This window comes from Lottia gigantea, assembly GCF_000327385.1.
Source record: "Lottia gigantea unplaced genomic scaffold LOTGIsca_74, whole genome shotgun sequence".
NCBI classification, from domain to species: domain Eukaryota; kingdom Metazoa; phylum Mollusca; class Gastropoda; family Lottiidae; genus Lottia; species Lottia gigantea.
The window spans coordinates 965,270-986,749 of NW_008710478.1; the positions used below are offsets into that span (position 1 = coordinate 965,270).

The 21,480-nt window shown below is 34.3% G+C and overlaps 3 protein-coding genes across 3 annotated transcripts in view; all 3 read left to right on the plus strand.

The window, feature by feature from the left end:
- The first annotated feature begins 1,582 nt into the window (after nucleotides 1-1,582).
- Nucleotides 1,583-9,086, plus strand: LOTGIDRAFT_221769 (hypothetical protein). The gene is made up of 7 exons (XM_009066230.1): nucleotides 1,583-1,752; nucleotides 6,017-6,103; nucleotides 6,799-6,881; nucleotides 7,424-7,505; nucleotides 7,930-7,965; nucleotides 8,479-8,567; nucleotides 8,860-9,086. Exons 1-7 carry the CDS (start codon nucleotides 1,687-1,689, stop codon nucleotides 8,903-8,905), a joined length of 489 nt encoding a protein of 162 aa, XP_009064478.1. The 5' UTR covers nucleotides 1,583-1,686; the 3' UTR covers nucleotides 8,906-9,086.
- A 7,333-nt stretch (nucleotides 9,087-16,419) lies between these two features.
- LOTGIDRAFT_168349 (hypothetical protein) lies at nucleotides 16,420-19,628 on the plus strand (the record flags this gene model as incomplete). The annotated part of the gene is made up of 5 exons (XM_009066231.1): nucleotides 16,420-16,422; nucleotides 17,926-18,044; nucleotides 18,478-18,685; nucleotides 19,062-19,162; nucleotides 19,457-19,628. The coding sequence occupies 5 exons, from the start codon at nucleotides 16,420-16,422 to the stop codon at nucleotides 19,626-19,628; spliced, it is 603 nt and encodes a 200-aa protein (XP_009064479.1).
- Nucleotides 19,629-20,159: 531 nt separating this feature from the next.
- The window catches only part of LOTGIDRAFT_131540 (hypothetical protein), a gene marked incomplete at both ends in the record, with an annotated part of 7,385 nt that continues 6,064 nt past the window's right edge, over nucleotides 20,160-21,480 (plus strand). The window contains one exon of the mRNA XM_009066232.1: nucleotides 20,160-20,323. Coding sequence (XP_009064480.1) covers nucleotides 20,160-20,323 — 164 coding nt within the window. The remainder of the gene's footprint in view (nucleotides 20,324-21,480) is intronic.

Genomic DNA, 21,480 nt, shown 5'->3' on the forward strand with positions numbered 1-21,480 from the left:
GAAAAGGAAAATCAATGCAAATTTTCAACAAAGCAAAGATCTCTCAGGGGAAGGGCTGTAACTTAGTCAGTTCAGTGTTTGAAAGTTTATGACATCAGAAATCAGCATGAAGCTAATATTTACAAAAACTGAAGTGTCCAACCAAGTAAGTTCAAATGATTTGTAGATGAAAAGTCATCTCGCTCCTTTTTTCCAAAAATGAGAAAAACCCAGAAATGAAACAGATAGTCTAAACTGAGCTCTATCAATTCATATCAAGACAGACCAGGCCAAGACAGAACTGTGTTTATATTGGTGCCATCAACAGTAAAGTAAGTTAATATAATCTGAGAGGAAGAAACCAAAGTCCAAAAGTAGCCATTATCCAACATAGAGGACAGCACAATACTATCGCAAAGTAATATTAATATCAAAGAACCACCGCAATGGTAATGTAAAAAAAAAGCTTATTTTAGCGAAATCACAAGAATCAGAGACACTTGTCTGAAACATCTGCCTCTGGCTCTATTCTGCCAACAACGTCAACAGTTACTGACCTATCAAAATAGCATTAGAGTCTAGAAGGAATGCAGATGTTTTGGACTACACAGACACCTGACTGAAAATTGGAATGGAGCAAATTTATGTGATCAGTGTCACCCTATACAGTATCTGATCTCTTAAGCCTCTAGATAAGCAGGCTTGTCTTGGGCTTAGTGGGCTAACCCTGCTCCAACTGGCCAATCTAATTGTTCTATCTAGTCCTCAGTCTGGGATTCAATATGGTTAATATGATATGATATACTTATATTTCATCAAAACAAAGGCATGCTAAAAATAGACTATAGGTAACTAGAATAGTAATTTGCTTTGTTTAAGTATAAATTTAACCGTATGTTTACAGTGAAATATATTAAGACCAAGCTTTCATTGTACAGTCATAGATAGTAATCACAGCAATTTCACTCATGATGATAATTGATAGGCTTACAAAATCAAGTGGTCTAAAAATAAACTCCAAAATAACTGACAAAAACAGTGCCCAATAATAGATAACATGAAACCAACTAAACATGTAAGAAACTAAACATATGTACAGTACAACACCAGTAAAAAGTAAAAAGCTCGACTAAATATGGGACGTTACACTAAGGAAAATAGCCATTTGTAATAGCAGACAGCAAAGTAGGTTTCTTCATGCGAATCATCTGGGCTCGAGTTGACCTCGATTTTTCCCAAGATGTAAACATTTGGTCATTTACCGTTATTTCGTCTTAAAGCGGCGACAAACGTCACTTACGAATAACCCCAAGTTGTCTTTACAAGCCATACGCAGACATTTCGCCAAATCTGTGAAACAGTTTCATGCAACAAGTCCGTTTTCTCCACAGTCCTCACTTCCTCTGCACACAATGTTGACACTTATGTTAGCAAGTTGATACGTCACAGTATAATCTGTGAATATTTAATTTTCGGTAATTTCCGTCACATTATTTTGCGTGAATAATTCATATTCGGATAATTCCGTGAAATCCAACTTGTCATTTTTCAGTCAAAGGGGAGCAACTCCATTTTTTGAGAGTTATCTTTGCTTGATTGACAGGTGGCAGTAATGTCAATGAATCCATTCTATCAACAAATCTTCAGATGAATGTGAATCAAAATTTATAAATAACTTGAAATAGATTCGACAGGCAGACGTAAAAAATGGACAAGTTGAAGAAGGCGCTTAGCCAAGACAAAGAAGATGAGGAGAGTGGAATTGTCACGCAGGTAACGTCCAAATTTTAGTTATGAAACTGTCCAATGTCAACATCCTGTCTTTTTCTCAAATGATTTTCAGGCAGTTCCCCTCCCACTTTTTTGTGATGGTTATGTGTGATGTGAAACTCCTCTGTTTAGTATTGAGATAAATTGGTCCTATGTTACTTTGGATTATTTGTTATTCTGCTGTAGCAGACGACAATAACAGAGTTGATAGTAGATTGAAATCAAAGATCAGTTCTGAAAGATATTTTAGTTTCCCAGAATTTACATTGTTGTAATTTTTCTTTGCAATTTAAGCTTATTAATCAAGTTGATAATAAATGTAAAACCTTTGCGTTCTCTTCTCGCGACCTTGGACAGTGCTTCTATAGGAGAGTATCTTCTATAACATCCACCAGTATCACCCAGTTTCTCTTTTAGTCAGCAGATAACTGACAGATGAGGTTTAGTGTCATTTTCTAAGCAGTTCTTCATTTAGAATTGGTAAATCTTTCCTTCACAGGTTTAATTTAACTCAGGGTTCAATGTAGATAAAAAGAGGAAAGGAAATATTAGATCGCGAAAGGGATGGTCTCGACTCCCAAGATACTGCTTTAATTGAACCCTGATTTAACTTCTTGTGCTCTTGGACTTTGAACCTTGTCTGTATGAGTAGAAATGCTGATAATATGCATCTATTGTCCTGTACTCTTCATGTCAGGCTTTAAAAATTATTCATAAAAAGCTATAAAATTTCATACCTATCAAGTTTTCAACAAGGAAGCAGATAACCTTAGCCAAAATCCAGAAGGCAGCAATAAATAACAAGGCAGTTATTACTTAGGCTGTTGTTTTAATTGAACATTGATCTTTGTACAGCATGATACATTGTGTGATATTGTAACACACTGGTTAAAGGTAACTTTGACATTGGATATTCGATTGTGGCATAAAGCAGGGATCCCAGGAATTCCTCTATTTATCTAGCCAGTGGTATTTTTTTTATTTTCAAATAAAACCATTTAAAATTTAGTTTTAGGAATGAAAAAATTTCTGTATGGGAAATGACTTCCAAAGCATCTTAAAATGGTTAAATCTCCGCCTATACCTCACATTAGAGTCTGTGGTCCTGTTTACCTTCAGTTGATATTTTCTATTTTCTCTATTTTTTTCGTTCCTCACTGGGATCCCTGATAAAGGTGTACTGACATGTGCAGGGCGCAGTAAAACAGTAAAAGCAGATGTAGGAAGTTTCATCTTGGGGAAAGTGAGATGGTGGGGAGGTTAAAGGGAAAATCTAAAGTTGGAGCACCCAAATTGTGTAACAAAGAGAGAAGCCTAATCGGTCTGAAGAATTCAAACACAAACGAAACTAGTCACTGAACATCAGCATGATACATTATTGCACCAATCAATGCAATATAGTATTTGTATAACAGTAACCAAACAAAGAATGATAGCTGAGGTTGAAATGATATATTATTTTAATTAAGCAAGAGAAGATATGTGAGAAGTGTTGGTAACAGCTTGTTGAAATAATATCATTTCACATCATTGACTTTGGTATTTTAGTGATAAATGCACTGTGCAGACAAGAAAAGAAAAAAAACGTCAATAGGCAATTAGACTGTATTTTATCTGAATAATATTCATAATACAGTAATATTTTCACTGTTAAGAATAAAATAGTGCTCAATTCAACAATTGTAGAGCAATATAGAAATACCACTGCTAAAATAGTGCTCAATACATCAATTGTACAGCGATATAGAAATACCACTGTTAAAATAGTGCTCAATACATCAATTGTAGAACGATATAGAAATATCATTGTTAAAATAGTGCTTAATACATCAATTCTAGAGCGATATAGAAATACCACTGTTAAAATAGTGCTCAATACATCAATTGTAGAGCGATATAGAAATACCACTGTTAAAATAGTGTTCAATACATCAATTGTAGAGCAATATAGAAATATCATTGTTAAAATAGTGCTTAATACATCAATTCTAGAGCGATATAGAAATACCACTGTAAAGCTCTATCTGTAAAGAGTAAAACTCTATTTGTAAAGAGTAAAGCTCTATTTGTAAAGAGTAAAGCTCTATTTGTAAAGAGTAAAGCTCTATTTGTAAAGAGTAAAGCTCTATTTGTAAAGAGTAAAGCTCTATCTGTAGAGACTAAAACTCTATTTGTAAAGAGTAAAGTTCTATCTGTAAGGGGTATAGCTCTATCTGTAAAGAATAAAACTCTATTTGTAAAGAGTAAAGCTCTATTTGTAAAGAGTAAAGCTCTATTTGTAAAGAGTAAAGCTCTATTTGTAAAGAGTAAAGCTCTATTTGTAAAGAGTAAAGCTCTATTTGTAAAGAGTAAAGCTCTATTTGTAAAGAGTAAAGCTCTATCTGTAGAGACTAAAACTCTATTTGTAAAGAGTAAAGCTCTATCTGTAAGGGGTATAGCTCTATCTGTAAAGAATAAAACTCTATTTGTAAAGAGTAAAGCTCTATTTGTAAAGAGTAAAGCTCTATCTGTAAAGACTAAAACTCTATTTGTAAAGAGTAAAGCTCTATTTGTAAAGAGTAAAACTCTATCTGTAGAGACTAAAACTCTATTTGTAAAGAGTAAAGCTCTATCTGTAAAGAGTAAAACTCTATCTGTAAAAAGTAAAGCGCTATCTGTAAAGACTAAAACTCTATTTGTTAAGAGTAAAGCTCTATCTGTAAAGAGTAAAGCTCTATCTGTAAAGAGTAAAGTCCTATCTGTAAAGAGTAAAGCTCTGTCTGTAAAGAGTAAACAGAGTAAAGCTCTATCTGTAAAGAGTAAAGCTCTATGAGTAATAAATGTCAAGCCTGAATTTGACATATTAGTGTGCCCTTTAGCTTTGTCTAAATTACACTGGAAGATGTTATAATTTGTTGTTTCAATGGATGATGTAAAATACAGATAAATTGATGATATTTCCTGCTATGTTTGACTAGTTTCTTGTACTTACTGAGGTATTATATTGAAAACTTAACTTCATATAATTTTTGTGCACTAGTCATAACTCATATGATCTGTCAATCACTTTATTTTTTAATATCTAGGTTTTACCATACTTTTAGTTTTCAAGAATTTGGCCCCAGATAATAAAATCTGTGTGATCTGATTGGATTTCATCTTCACAATATCAAGCTATTATGAACAATGTTGGATTTATTTGCTAGCTTACAATCCAATCTAATCACTGTATTTAAAGATTTCAGTGATACAAAAAAAGTGTGTAATGATGGCAAGGTATAAGATATAGTACGTAATAGCTTGATATTGTGAATAATAACTTCTAATAAGTACACATTGTGACAAACAGCTGGGGTATTTGTGATCAAATCAATGTAATAACTAGACTATAATTGAAATTTGTCACTGCATGAAGTATTAGATAATTTATTTATTGTGGTTTTGATTATGTTTATTGGAAATATTCCAAACAATTTTATATAGAATCATGTGTAGACCCAAAATGAAAACAATATTTACTTGTTTAAGAATAAATTTTTTTTTTTGGATTTCGTGTGTGTCCCATTTTTTTTTTTTTATTATTGTATGGTTTTAGAAAGTTGATAATTTTGAGTTGAGAAGTTATTTTTGAATCAGTTATTTATACATTTTGAATATTGGGCATGCATGTTAAATTTTCTATTATGTTCGAAAAATTTAATTTTTTTTTATTAAACAGTGCACTCATGGCAAGGGTCTGGATAATGTTTCTATATAACTTTGTTTGTTTTATTTCCAGCCCCTCTTGGAACCTCTAAGACAGGTATGTAGGAACTAGTTCTAATCAATATTCTAGAGGTGGAAATCTGGTTTAGTTTGAACAATGAAAAACTTAATATTGCTGGTATCACACTTGGTTAAACAATAATTCATTTATCAACAGGGATACATACGATTTTTACAGACTATAACTAAAGTTTCGGAAACAGAGGCTTATGCGTTTGCGTCTAAAAGCTTATCTATATTCTGTAGAAATTATATGTATTATCACATTTAAAACTGTTTGAATCATGAAAAAACTAAAATTTTTGATATGTTGCACATCAATAAGAGTTGCAAATAAATATTTATTATATACCTTATAATATGAACTTACTTCAATTAAAACATACCTTTCAGACATAAAATCCTCATCAGGATAGCCAGTTTGGAAATGAAATACTTACTCTAACTTTATTTATGTTTTCTGTGTTCTGTTATTGAGAATTTGGACCTGTTTTTTTTATTTCTATAACATTTCTACTTTCAGTTTTCTGATGCTACAACATTAAGCTGGTCAACAAGAATCAAGGCATTTGCTGTTTGTTTTGTTTTGGGCGTAGGGCTATCTATATTGGTATGTTAAATTATTAGTCTCAGCTTTATTCAAGTACAAATGAACCCACTGTGGTTACAGTCATATGAATACATTGGTCAATGTGTTAAATTGAATGATCTGTAGAAAGCAATGATAAATTTGACACCTTGAACCAATGTGTTCACATTGTGGGCCACTGCATTATTTGAATTTGAATGTGTTTCATATCAAAAGGTTGAATTAGACAAATACATTGCAGATACAGATATAACTTAGTTTGTTTCAATGGATTCTAATAAGGTTTTCTAACCTTAAACTTTGTATGTGTATTAGGATAACTTATATCTACTGTTAACATCAATCCAATTTCTTGTCTGGTGTTTTTGGCTGCTTCCATTTCAGAGCACTTGACCATATTAAAAGACTGTTACCTTTTTTATACACTTTTAAGAATAATTTGTTTGTCCTATGATTAAGTCTTGGTATTGAGCAAGACTGTTTATTTTTAAAGCTGCCAGGGGAACCTTTTAACATGTAAATTAAGATCTTGTACCAATTTTTATTGAGACTTCATGAAAATCCAGAAAATGATTTTTTTTTACATAGAAATATGTCCTAAAGATACAAATTGCAGTCTGTCATTTTGAAGTTTCCAATCAGATATGACTGGCAAATACAAATCAACAGTCTTGGTATTTAGATCAGTGTTAGTATTAGTCTTGTTTATATTGCAGGGAAGTTGTTTAATGTTTGCCCCCAATGGTTTAGTATTATTTGGTGTTTTATATACTCTGGGAAATGTTCTTTCTTTAATGAGGTAAGAATTATTAATTTAATGTTATTTGTTTCTGGTCTTGATACATAGGGTGCGCTCGATTGGGGAGTTCTGATTTTTAGGGATACATGAAAACAACTGGACATTCAATAAAACAATCTGGAACAGGGTTCAGAACGCGTTACACTTGTGCTGAATGACAAGGATGTGTAGACAGAATTCAAAATGGCGGAGAAATGAGGGAGAAATGAGTAGAAGGGAAAACTTTGAATGTAACATATCTGGTTCTATACTGTTCAATCGATGTTACTTTCAAATGTCTTTATTTCATTGTGCAATGCTTCTTGCATATAGAAAATACAACAAAATGCTGAACAAAGCAGATTGGTGCATTCTGGGAAAAATTTTCTTCATTACCCAGTTAAGCGCCTAGTATTGAACAGAAAACATCAGGTCAATGTCTGTTTCCCTTTGTTTTCCTTATTCAAGTTTCAATGAAGAATTAGAATTAGTTAGAAATTGGTAAGAACATTCATGAAAATAAGATGCATATTCTTACTAAACAAACCATTGTTTTATTTCAGTACATGTTTTTTAATGGGACCTTTAAGTCAGTTGAAGAAAATGTTTGCCAAAACAAGAATTATAGCTACAATATTAGTCGTGGTAAGTTCTATCTTTTCTTTATTTGATATTCATTTGGTATGAATTATTTAAGGATTATATGCTGTGCTGGTTCAAACTTAAAGAGACATATTCACCATTCGTTTTACGAATTGTACCATTGTTTCAGAAACGCTTTTTTATTTTAGCTCAGATACTGTTCACAGCTCATTGTCATAATTTGAGCCTTCAAATCCATGTTTGTCCAGAATTATTTGCTTATGAAAATTCAAATGATGACTCTTTTCTTGAGGCTATGTCATAGATTAAAAACATATTTAAAAGTAGAATGTGAAATTTCTAGTTTGAGGTATTTTTGAAGGGACTAAAAGAATATTTATAACCCCTGAAAATAGTGAACTACAGCCTTTAGGTTCAGATTTTGATGTCCTTTTGTGGATGAAATGATTTTTTTTTCTAATTTCAGATTATGTTTGTTTTAACATTAGTTTGTGCATTTGCTGTAAGTATCTATTTATAGTACTTGATATCGGACATGTTTAGTGTATAGTTTTTGTATTTTATGTTTGGCATTGAGCTTTTAAAGATATGGACTCTTTTGATTTGTGTATTTTACAGCAATTCTGATTTATTTTTATTTGCCTGCTTTCTCTTTCTTTCACTTCATCTGTCTGTATATAATCTACTATCAGTATAACAGTATTCTAGACACAGTCTGCTACTGTTACTGAATCACAGAATCACAATGTCAAGCTATTACAAACTTTGTACTTATACCTTGAATCCAATAGCCACTCTTCTTGTATGACAGAATGCAATTTGATTGGATTGTGTGCTAGAGAATACATCCAATCGGAGCTCACAACATAAATATCTGGTACTGTAAACATTATGTCTTACAGACTTACTGCAGTCAAGGTATTAGTGGTAGTTCGTATTAGCTTGAAATTGTGAAGATGCTGTAAATGTTTTTGTACATAATATCAGTAATTTTTATTCTATTTGTATTTTCCAGTTAAAAAATCCAGCCTTAACTATAGTATGCTGTGTATTACAGTTTGTAGCTTTGACATGGTATTCCATATCATATATACCTTTTGCCAGGTAAGAACTGTTTTTGGATTGAATTTTTGAAAATTGGACGATTTTAAACAATATACATGCAAGGATGAAAGGTGGAATACTCTCTTTATTGTCATTAATAAAAAGTTAAGCATTGATATAAAAACCAAAAGAAGTGTATGACTAAAGGTTAAACATTTCATATTGATGATTTCATACTATCAAATATTGTAATTTAAAATCAAAGCTGCCAGTGGGTGTATATTACCTCGTTTGGCAAGCTATCTTCGTATCAGGAATGTGTATTGGATCAAAATCACTTTTTCTATTTCAGAGATGCTGTAAAGAAATGTTTTGGATCTTGTCTTGATATGGACTGAACATTTTGATACTTAAATCATTATTGTCATCATAAAGTGGTGGGATTTTCATATAAATCATGCAATGCATGTGCATTCAGCTTGTTCAATGATAATCAAATATCAGAATCATATTTCTTGAAAGTGACTTGCTCATTCAAGCTTGATTTTTAGTTCATCTCAAGCTTTGTTACTTTTATATGGAAAAAGTTCAGATTCAGCTTATCCTGTATTTTCAGCTTTCCAAAAACTAAGCTCAAAAATATATATTTTTTTTTGGTTCATGCAAGATATTTTTATGATGCCACAAAACAAATCCTGTCGTTTTTTGACATGATTAATCCTGCATTGAAAGTCTATCTGATCTTCTTGAAAAGTTTTGGGAAAGTTGAAAATGAGCCCTACTATCTATATGCTTAGAGAAGAAGTCTTGGAACAATATATATTTTGTATAATTATTCTTATAATACTTCATTCTCATTTTTCGCTTTTCATTTCTTCATGAATTAATTTATAAAAGGTGAAATTCATAGGGTTTCTTGTGTCCCTATGCCACCCATATTTTCCCAGTGTTTCTTATAACCAAATTTATAGAGTAAAGGTTGTTGCGAATGACAAGTAATGAAAGCACAGGTCTGATAAGTGTCAAGTTATTTTATTTGAATAAACAAAGGGGAATAATCAGTTGAGAAGAATAAGGCATCAAGGCTGTAATGATTTCATTCCATATTTATACCTTCTTTTCCTGAAGTTTAGCATCTGACCCTAAAGCCTCTTTGGAGTTATGCTCGATCAAACGCACAAGTTATTTGGTTATTTTTCTACTGTGCCTTAGAAATATATACCTCAGATGGTGGCATTGGACTCTTAATCTTTCTTGACAATTTATAACTTCATTTCCACGAAGTATGGTTCAGAAAAATCGCATTTTTATTTCATATCTTATTTCATTACCAAAACCAGCATAAACTTGTGACAATATTATGGTCATCTTGCATCACAATACCTTTTCAATTGCTTTGTTCCTACCTCTTACATGAGACAAGAAACCCTATATATTCATCTGTATTTTGTTATATATATATATTCTGTATAAATATTGTATATTTTGTCTATTGTTATACAATCACAATGTTGCCTTGTACAGAAAATGTCTGCAGTTTTGTGGTAAAGTGTTTAAAGCCTAAAAAATGGGCTTAAAACTGCATTTCTCAGAAATGTGTGAAGGTCAAATTTTGTGAAAGTATCATTAAATAAATCAATTCAAATTTTAATGATGTAAAATATTATTACTTTTGACGAAGTGGGATTGGACGACGCATGAATGAGGTCTATGGCCACCTATTTGTATCATGGAATTCAGCGATTTGTTTGGATTGTATGCTGGTGAATACAGCCAATCAGAGCACTTCACATAAAGACTCTAAATATTTTGGTTATTGTTTACAGACTTTCTGTTGAGGCCTGTATCATAAAAAGACCCTGTCAAAACCTGTATTAGCTGTATAGAAAGGTGGCTATTGCAGTCAATGTATAAGATGAAGTTCAGAATAGCTTGACTTTGTGAAGATGATCAGTCATAAGTATAATGTGTTTTGGGCTGTATTTTATAATGTAATCGAGAGGAATATGATTGTCTATATTTTGTCCATTTTTATATTGTTGGGATTGGGGTAAACAGTTAAGAAATATTTTTAATTATATCACAAATTCCCAAAAAGGGGAAACCAATTAAAACTATGTTATTGTCCTGTTATTTGACGTTTCGTTTCGGCTTACTGCCTTCTTCAGAAGGTGTTTATATTTTTAATCTTAGCCATATTTCATAATTATGAAAATTGATAAAAAAAGAAGCGCAATTCCTTTGCAAGCAGTTTTAGTAATAATAAGCTTTTATGTTGCCAATTAATATTTTTTCTACCTATTTTATGAAATAAATGGCCCCTATTGTTTGAAAGCGAAATTCCACTAAAATCATACCTGAAAGCATTCATTGATTTATCTTTTATTTTCATCCTCATGTCAATAATAATGTTATATTTGTTGAAATAAATCTTGTATAAAAAGTTTCTGGTTTTTGGAGAGTCAATTCATCCTATATATATTTTTGTTTATATAAAAAAAAATACAACTGATAGAGCAGTTGTTTTGAAGCGTGCAACTACAGTTTATTATGTAGTTTGAATTTAGGTTGAGGATATGTTTGGGATTTCACCGATTGTTCTCTTACTTATCTATTTCCACATAGAAAGTCCTGCCTACTGGTCGGCGCCATTTGAACGGAACAGTCTTGTAGCCATGATTTGTGCCCTGTTACAATGTGCTAAACGCGATGGCCTGTTCGAGCCTTAAAAAATCTAAAAGAAATTACCCTACTTTCACCTCCAAAATCGCGTACTATTCTCCGGCTTGCAAGATTAGAAAATCTTGCTGAACCCCTCACCTCCCACCATGAATACCCACCCCTTTAACATCCGTAAAGGGACGCCGAGGCGTAATGAATTCAAAGTGCGGCAAGTTAACTCTGTGAAACCGTTATAAACGCTAGCATCTCATTGTGCGTTTGAGACGACCCCCCTTTCCTTTCAAGGAATTTCTTGAAAAAAAGAATTGATTAAGAGTATTCTGACATATATTTTGGGGCAGAAAAACGTATTAAAATCAGTATTTGGTACCCAGGCGATCTCTGACATGTCTGCTAATAGTATAGCAGGTCACCAAGGTCAAATAGTCTTCATAAGTTCATTTTTATATTTAGTAGGTCTACGTTATTCACAAGACTTATGTAATTATTCTGCTTGATTTTTATTTGGTGCACTAGGTCCAGCTTATAAAAGGTACATGTTTTGACAATGGTGGATATATATTTTTTTTAAAGCTATCATGGAATAACAAATAGATTCTGCAATTACTGTCATACATGGCATCACTGTTGATTCACACCTGAATGGGTCCCCAGTTCTAGAACAAGTCGACAGTAAACCGATTTAGGTTGTTCTTTTGGATTGTTTTAATGTCAATGTCCAATGAGGAAAAAATTTTTATGATACATCTAACATTTACACATAACAAGCCCCATATTCACTTTACTGTTTGCCTTTTAATAACACGAAGTTGCTTATATCGTCAAGAATGACAAAGCGTGGCTGAATAACAGAGTCCTAGGTACACACTGATCGCTTACACTTCTACTATGTAGTAAAATTTTCAGGGTTAGGAAGGAGGCGGATTAAACGAATTTTCCTTAAAATGATCAGAACCTAACGCTGTCAGTCAGCGTTAGTCAGACTGGAGCTGACTAATGGTCCCTTCTGTCATTGCTTGTTCAGATTTTATCGCGGTGATGAATCTGAAGATGTTAGGATGGTTGGTGCTCATTTTGTTCCTTATTGCGTGCCACCCCTCAACATGATTCGTGGTTTTACAGTGTGAAAATGGTTCCACATAATGTGTACTCCTTCAACCCACTGTTCGGTTACATAGTCAGCAAACTTTGCAATTGAGGGATCTTCCATGTTAGCAGCTTCAAGGGTATTGAACTAGTAATCTTCGATATGTTCAGGTCTGGGTAGAGGTAAAGCAGAAGTTCTCCCCACGAATAGGTTCACATCTGGGTTGTTTGCAAAGGCACTACTATGCAAACCACACTTTTGGACATTGCTCCAAATAGTGAAAGAGGCATCCCTTCAAATTACAGTCAAAAACATGTTCTACGAGATTCTCGCTAAATCATCATCATCGTTATTATAGGACAACATACAAACAATCAAACAACATTTGATTATTGTCCAGGTAGGCACAAGTTTTTTTTTTATTGTCCAGAGGACTATGCTTCGAGTCACTTCACGTTAGCTTTAATAATAACAGTTACGGTTTTATTTTCATCATTCAATGTCTAAACATTCATTATAGCGGCAATACAGCTGTAAGGTACGTTAGCCTTTTTGTTTTTAAATTTTATGACACATTATTAGAAACTTGCTGGCATCACACGCATCATGATCTAACTATTCCATATGAAGTCATGCAGTTCCTCTTCTGATGTCTTAGATCAGGGGTTGATTTCGGGGGTAATGAGGCGTTTTGGAGTCTAGCATAAAAATATTTTGGACAATTATAATTTTAGTCGTTCTATTCAGTCATCCCACATTCTCCAACATGTACAAGATAGTAGTAAGGATTATGATGGAAATGGTTAATAGTAAGGCTGTATAGGGGAATGGGTTAATAGTAAGGCTGTATAGGGGAATGGGTTAATAGTAAGTCTGTATGGGGGAAGGGGTTAATATTAAGGATTATGGGGGAAGGGGTTAATAGTAAGGATGTATGGTGGAATGGGTTAATAGTAAGGATGTATGGGGAAGGGTTAATAGTAAGTCTGTATGGGGGAAGGGGTTAATATTAAGGATTATGGTGGAATGGGTTAATAGTAAGGCTGTATAGGGGAATGGGTTAATAGTAAGGATTATGGTGGAAGGGGTTAATAGTAAGGATGTATGGGGGAAGGGGTTAATAGTAAGAATGTATGGGGGAAATGGTTAATAGTAAGGATGTATGGGGGAAGGGTTTAATAGTAAGGATTATGGTGGAAGGGGTTAATAGTAAGGCTGTATGGGGGAAGGGGTTAATAGTAAGGCTGTATGGCGGAAGGGGTTAATAGTAAGGATGTATGGGTAAGGGGTAATAGTAAGGCTGTATGGGGGAAGGGGTTAATAGTAAGGCTGTATGGGGGAAGGGGTTAATAGTAGGGCTGTATGTGGAAAGGGGTTAATAGTAAGGATGTATGGGTAAGGGGTAATAGTAAGGCTGTATGGGGGAAGGGGTTAATAGTAAGAATGTATGGGGGAAGGGGTTAATAGTAAGACTGTATGGGGGAAGGGGTAAATAGAAAGGCTGTATGGGGGAAGGGGTTAATAGTAAGAATGTATGGGGGAAGGGGTTAATAGTAAGGCTGTATGGGGGAAGGGGTTAATAGTATTGCACTTGATCAAGGATTCTGAAGAGGGTTATAGAAGGAAAATGATTGAAAACCCCTGCTTCAGATAATTCTAATTCTCTGCGCTAGTTTTTTTCTGGAGTGTGAAGACGTTTTGATTGTCAAGAATGCTATTAAGTGACCTTTTATAGGGTTATGTAGGGATGTTGTACCGTCACGGGGTCCTTACCACGATTCAGTGATTAAACCACATACCTTTACAACCCTAGAGTCATTAGTCCACAAACACTTACAAACTTAGAGTCATTATATCACAAACCATAACCATCCTAGGTCAAAAGGTTATACCCTTACCACCCCAGATCATTCGACCCTTACCACTCTTGAGTCATTAGACCAGATGCGCTTACCACTCTGAGTCATTAGACCACATGTAACCACCACTCTTGAGTCATTAGACCACATGTACCTACTACTCTTGAGTCATTAGACCACATACACCTACCACTCTTAGGTCATTAGACCACATACACTTACCACTCTTGTGTCATCAGACCACATTAACTTACCACCTAGAGTCATTCGACTACATATCCTTATCACGCTAGGTCATTAGACCACATACCCTTACCACCCTAGAGTCATTCGACTACATATCCTTATCACGCTAGGTCATTAGACCACATACCCTTACAACCCTAAGTTTTTACACTACATAATTATCATCTTAGAATCACTAAACCACAAACCCTTACCACCCTAGGTCACAGGGTCACATACCCTGAACACTGTTGGTCATTATATCACAAACTAAAAAGTCATTACACCACAAACCCTAACCACCTGGAGTCATTAGATCATAAAACCTTACCACCATAGGTCAAAAGGTCACATACCCTTACCACCCTAGATTGAAAGGTCACATACTCTTACCATAATCGTTCATTAAATCACATACCCTTACCACCCTAGATCAAAAGGTCACATACCCTTACCACCCTAGGTTAAAAGGTCACATACCCTTACCATAATCGGTCATTAGATCACAAATCTTTACCACTCTTGAGTTGTTAGACCACATACCTTTACCACCCAGAGACACTTACCACCCTAGAGTCATTAGATAACAAACCCTTACCACCCTAGAGTCATTAGACTACATATCCTTATCACGCTAGGTCAAAAGGACACGTATATTGAACACCCTTTGTAATTAGATCACAAACCCTTACCACCCATGACTCGTTAGACCACATACCCTTACTACGCTAGAATCATAACACCAGACATCCTTACCACCCAGTTTAAAAGGTCACATACTCTAACCTACCTAAAGCCATTAGATCACATACCCTTACCACCTAGGTCAAAAGGTCACGTATATCGAACACTTTTGTCATTAGATCCCAAACCCTTACCACCCTAGAGTCATTAGACCACAAACCCTTACCACCTAGGTCAAAAGGTCACGTATATCGAACACCTTTGTCATCAGATCACAAACCCGTACCACCCTTGAGTCGCTAGACCACATACCCTTACTACCCTAGGTCAAAAGGGCATGTACATTAGACCACATACCCTTACCTCCCTTGAGTCGTTAGGCCACAAACCCTTACCACCCTTGAGTCGTAAGACCACATACCCTTACCAAGGCTAGAATCATAACACCAGGCACCGTTACCACCCTAGTTTAAAAGACCACATACCCTAACCACCTCACTAACTATTACCACCCCAGTTCAAAATGTCACATACCTTTACCACATCTAAAACGTTTACAACCTTAGAAACATAAGACCACATCATACCCTTACCACCCTAGGTCAAATGGTCAAATACCCTTTCCGTCTAGGTCATTAGATCACATACCTTACCACCCTACGTTATGAAATCAGATCTTACCACCTTAGATCCAATAGGACACCTCGGCCCCACGGGGAGGGGGTGTGGGTTTCTATGGAACATGGTAATGACTTGATTCTAGAACTATGAAACATGGCAATGACTTGATTCTCGAACTATGAAACATGGCAATGGGTTGATTCTCGAACTATGAAACATGGCAATGGCTTGATTCTCGCAGTATGAAACATGGTAATGACCTGCTTGTAGAACTATGAAACATGGTAATGACTTGATTCTCGAACTATGAAACATGGCAATGGCTTGATTCTCGAACTATGAACCATGGTAATGGCTTGATTCTCGAACTATGAAACAAGGTAATGACTTGATTCTCGAAACATGGCAATGACCTGCTTGTAGAACTGTGAAACATGGTAATGACTTGATTCTCGAACTATGAAACATGGTAATGACTTGATTCTCGAAGTATGAAACATGGCAATGACTTGATTCTCGAAGTATGAAACATGGCAATGACTTGATTCTCGAACTATGAAACAAGCTAAAGACTTGATTCTCGAACTATGAAACATGGCAATGGCTTGATTCTCGAACTATGAAACATGGTAATGACCTGCTTGTAGAACTATGAAACATTGCAATGACTTGATTCTCGAACTATGAAACATGGTAATGACTTGATTCTCGAACTATGAAACATGGTAATGACTTGATTCTCGAACTATGAAACATGGTAAGGACTTGATTCTCGAACTATGAAACAAGGTAATGACTTGATTCTCGAAGTATGAAACATGGCAATGACCTGCTTCTCGAACTATGAAACATGGCAATGACTTGATTTTCGAACTACGAAACATGGCAGTGACTTGATTCTCGAACTATGAAACATGGCAATGGCTTGATTCTCGAAGTATGAAACATGGCAATGACTTGATTCTCGAACTACGAAACATGATAGTGACTTGATTCTCGAACTATGAAACATGGCAATGACTTGATTCTCGAAGTATGAAACATGGTAATGACTTGATTCTCGAACTATGAAACATGGTAATGGCTTGATTCTCGAAGTATGAAACATGGTAATGACTTGATTCTTGAAGTATGAAACATGGTAATGACTTGATTCTTGAAGTATGAAACATGGTAATGACTTGATTCTTGAAGTATGAAACATGGTAATGACTTGATTCTTGAACTATGAAACATGGTAATGACTTGATTCTTGAACTATGAAACATGGTAATGACTTGATTCTTGAACTATGAAACATGGCAATGACCTGATTCTTGAAGTATGAAACATGGTAATGACTTGATTCTCGAACTATGAAACATGGTAATGAGCTGATTTCTGAACTATGAAACATGGCAATGACTTGATTCTCGAACTATGAAACATGGTAATGGCTTGATTCTTGAAGTATGAAACATGGTAATGAGCTGATTTCTGAACTATGAAACATGGTAATGGCTTGATTCTCGAACTATGAAACATGGTAATGACTTGATTCTTGAAGTATGAAACATGGTAATGACTTGATTCTCGAAGTATGAAACATGGTAATGACTTGATTCTCGAAGTATGAAACAAGGCAATGACTTGATTCTCGAACTATGAAACATGGTAATGACTTGATTCTCGAACTATGAAACATGGTAATGACTTGATTCTTGAAGTATGAAACATGGTAATGACTTGATTCTTGAAGTATGAAACATGGTAATGACTTGATTCTCGAACTATGAAACATGGTAATGACTTGATTCTTGAACTATGAAGCATGGCAATGACCTGACTCTCGAAGTATGAAGCATGGCAATGACTTGATTCTCGAACTATGAAACATGGCAATGGCTTGATTCTCGAACTATGAAACATGGCATTGACCTGACTCTCGAAGTATGAAACAAGGCAATGACTTGATTCTCGAAGTATGAAACAAGGCAATGACTTGATTCTCGAACTATGAAACATGGCAATGAGCTGATTTCTGAACTACGAAACATGGCAATGACTTGATTCTCGAAGTATGAAACATGGCAATGGCCTAACTCTCGAACTATGGAAATTGGCAATGATTCGATTCCAGAACTTTTCAACATGTACCCATATACAAAACACTAAAAATCTTTATCATTCATTCGTTCGTTCGATCGTTCATGTATTTATTCATTCTGTAAATTTCAGGTTAGCCCTAGTCATGACGATGCTGTATGACGATGTGTTACAGATAATAGGCGAATTTGGATTGTATCAGAAAAGGATTTTTGCCATATTATGTTACCAACCCTTTACCTCGGGACTATTAGTGTTAATTTCCACCTTTACTCTTAGTACCCCTGATCACAGGTAAATACATAAACGGAATTAATAATATCAACATGATGGACTCGAAATGAGGTGCAGATAAATCATGTAGCCTTTATCGCCATGGTCCATTGTTCTCTACTTTCGGGGTTGATTTTGGTCTATAATATGTAAATAATTTTCAGATATAGCCTTCTAGAACTACACGAAACGTCGCCAATTTAATTCACTTTCAATTCTTGACACACATTAATTGACTTGGAAGCTCAGATTTCGACGTTGAGCTGTGAAATCTATTACTGATTAGTTACGCCAGGCTAACCTCAGGTATTTCAAATTCGGACAAAATCATCTCGCGGGCCGTAGGTTGCACAGGCCTGAGCTAAGCTCAAACGGACGATCCATCGCCCATTCCTGGATTATTTCCTCGTGCATTTCAGTAAAAATGCCTATTCTGCTATTACTCTGTTTTCAGATGTGCAATACCAAGTTTAGAAAACGACACTTTTCACCCACAGAATGATCATCATAGAGATCTTATCAACCAATCAATTCCTCAGAATTCAAAATGTTTATTACGTAATCAATCTGCAGACGAACTTGGAAATATGACGTCATCGGAATATAAGTGTTCTTCTTGGGTTTATGATACTTCAACTTTTACAAACACTCTCGTAACAGAGGTACGTCATTTGAAATTTGTTTAACCCTTTATAGAATGAATAATTTATATTATATTTAAAGGGACAGAATCGCCTTTTGGTCTTGAATATCTGTAAATAGTCTTCAGAAGTACTAGAAATGTTCAAAAATCGCATAATTTCTTCAGAAATACGTTAAAGTAGGAATTTCTATATCTATATGCAGCAGATTCTCAAGTTCTGAACACACATAGATTTGAAGGTTCAAATTTTGACTGTGATCTGTGAACACTATTACTGATTAGCTTAGCTAAATAATTCCCGTTTCTGAGATGAAGGAACGAATGGTCAGTCGGATGACGAATCTGTGCCTTAATAGCGGAATCTGGAATTATTATTAATATGGTATCTATTTCAGTTTAACCTGGTTTGTGACGATGCATCACTGAAGAGTACGGCTGTTATGACATTGTTTCTAGGGTTACTGATTGGATATGGTACAGGAAATATTGCTGATTAGTAGGTGTACTAATTCAAATTTTGGGAAAGTTTGACAAAATACAAAAGAGTTTTTTATTTGTGTGTGTGTGTGTAGGCCTTCGGGACACTTCCTGGGTTGCTTCTACTTGTAGCCTACTATTCTGATTTCCTGTGGTTTTTTTGTGGTTTCCATTATTTGAAAAAATACATTCAGAGCATTCCAGTCCATTCAGAGCATTCCATTCCATTCAGAGCATTCTGACCCTTTCAGAGATCGCTCTATGTTCATCATCTCATCCTTTATACCTGACATGGGATATTTCAATTTTACAGTGTTGGGCGGAAACCAATGATGGTACTAGGCAACGTTTTAGTTTGTATCTCGTCCTACCTACTGGTATGGTCACCGACTTACACGTTCGTCTCGGTTGTGAGATTTTTCCTGGGATTTGGTGTGGCTCTTCAGACTCTACCTATTTATAATATTGGTGAGGAAAGTCAATGATTTAAATTTAAATTAAAGAATTTGATATTTTCTTACAAATTTCAAGAGGTTTATTTTATTCTTCTCTTAACAAATATCTAGACAACAACATTACTTTAAGTAATGTTTTGACTACAGCAGTCGAGCAGAGATAGACCTTATTATGGACATCCAGTAACATTAATTTGGCAATCCTCGGCAGCTTAAAGCTGAACCTGTCTCAGTAATGTATGGTAGATTTCGTTGTGTTTTCATGGGCGAGACTTTTTACTTCCGCCATTTTACAATATTATATAATATTTCGATCTGAATATAGTTCCTAGGTTTAAAGCCTTGATGAACTTAAATTAGAGAGTATCCTCTGTTCATCAATAATCAATTTCCAGACAACATTACCAATGCACGACTTTGCCCGAAACAAAGTTTTGAAAAATGGCAAATAATTTTGGTTAGATCATTCATTAATCCATTCAGGTGCAGTAACGGTGGACTCACAATTCCATTTTTATTAATTTTATTAATTTTTTTGTTTGTTTTTGTACACAAGGATTGGAAATAGTAGGACCATCAAAACGAATTTATACCGGAATTTTATCCAACTTTACCTGGTTACTGGGAATATTTATAATATCGTTGCTTGGTTACCTGATTCGAACATGGAGATATCTACACCTAGGTGCCGCCATCTTCACGACGGTTTTGTTAACATTCGTCTGGTGAGTATCTATGATTTTATGAATTAAACTTATATTATTTATTTTCAATGTCGGTGATTTGTGAATGTTCTCTTCTACATAATATTCTGGCAACTTATCAACATTTAAAGAGACCTAATAATACCAGAGAGTCCACACAGCTAATAAAGTTATTTTATGTTTAAATACAGTATAATACCAGAGAGTCCACACAGCTAATAATGTTATTTTATGTTTAAATACAGTATAATACCAGAGAGTCCACACAGCTAATAATGTTATTTTATGTTTAAATAAAGTATAATACCAGAGAGTCCACACAGCTAATAATGTTATTTTATGTTTAAATACAGTTTAATACCAGAAAGTCCACACGGCTAATAATGTTATTTTATGTTTAAATACAGTATAATACCAGAGAGTCCACACAGTTAATAATGTTATTTTATGTTTAAATACAGTTTAATACCAGAAAGTCCACACGGCTAATAATGTTATTTTATGTTTAAATACAGTATAATACCAGAGAGTCCACACAGCTAATAATGTTATTTTATGTTTAAATACAGTTTAATACCAGAGAGTCCACACAGCTAATAATAATGTTATTTATGTTTAAATACAGTATAATACCAGAGAGTCCACACAGTTAATAATGTTATTTTATGTTTAAATACAGTTTAATACCAGAAAGTCCACACGGCTAATAATGTTATTTTATGTTTAAATACAGTATAATACCAGAGAGTCCACACAGCTAATAATGTTATTTTATGTTTAAATACAGTATATTACCAGAGAGTCCACACAGCTAATAATGTTATTTTATGTTTAAATACAGTATAATACCAGAGAGTCCACACAGTTAATAATGTTATTTTATGTTTAAATACAGTATAATACCAGAGAGTTCACACAGCTAATAATGTTATTTTATGTTTAAATACAGTATAATACCAGAGAGTCCACACGGCTAATAATGTTATTTCGTCTTTAAATACAGTATATTACCAGAGAGTTCACACAGCTAATAATGTTATTTTATGTTTAAATACAGTTTAATACCAGAGAGTCCACACAGCTAATAATGTTATTTTATGTTTAAATACAGTATAATACCGGAGAGTCCACACAGCTAATAATGTTATTTTATGTTTAAATACAGTATAAATACCAGA

Excerpts from the sequence above, each read along its gene's own strand:
- LOTGIDRAFT_221769 (XM_009066230.1), top strand. The coding sequence starts at position 1,687 with ATGGACAAGTTGAAGAAGGCGCTTAGCCAAGACAAAGAAGATGAGGAG. Across the intron at positions 1,753-6,016 it reads AGAGTGGAATTGTCACGCAG|TTTTCTGATGCTACAACATT; the intron begins GTAACGTCCAAA and ends TTCTACTTTCAG. Across the intron at positions 6,882-7,423 it reads AATGTTCTTTCTTTAATGAG|TACATGTTTTTTAATGGGAC; the intron begins GTAAGAATTATT and ends GTTTTATTTCAG.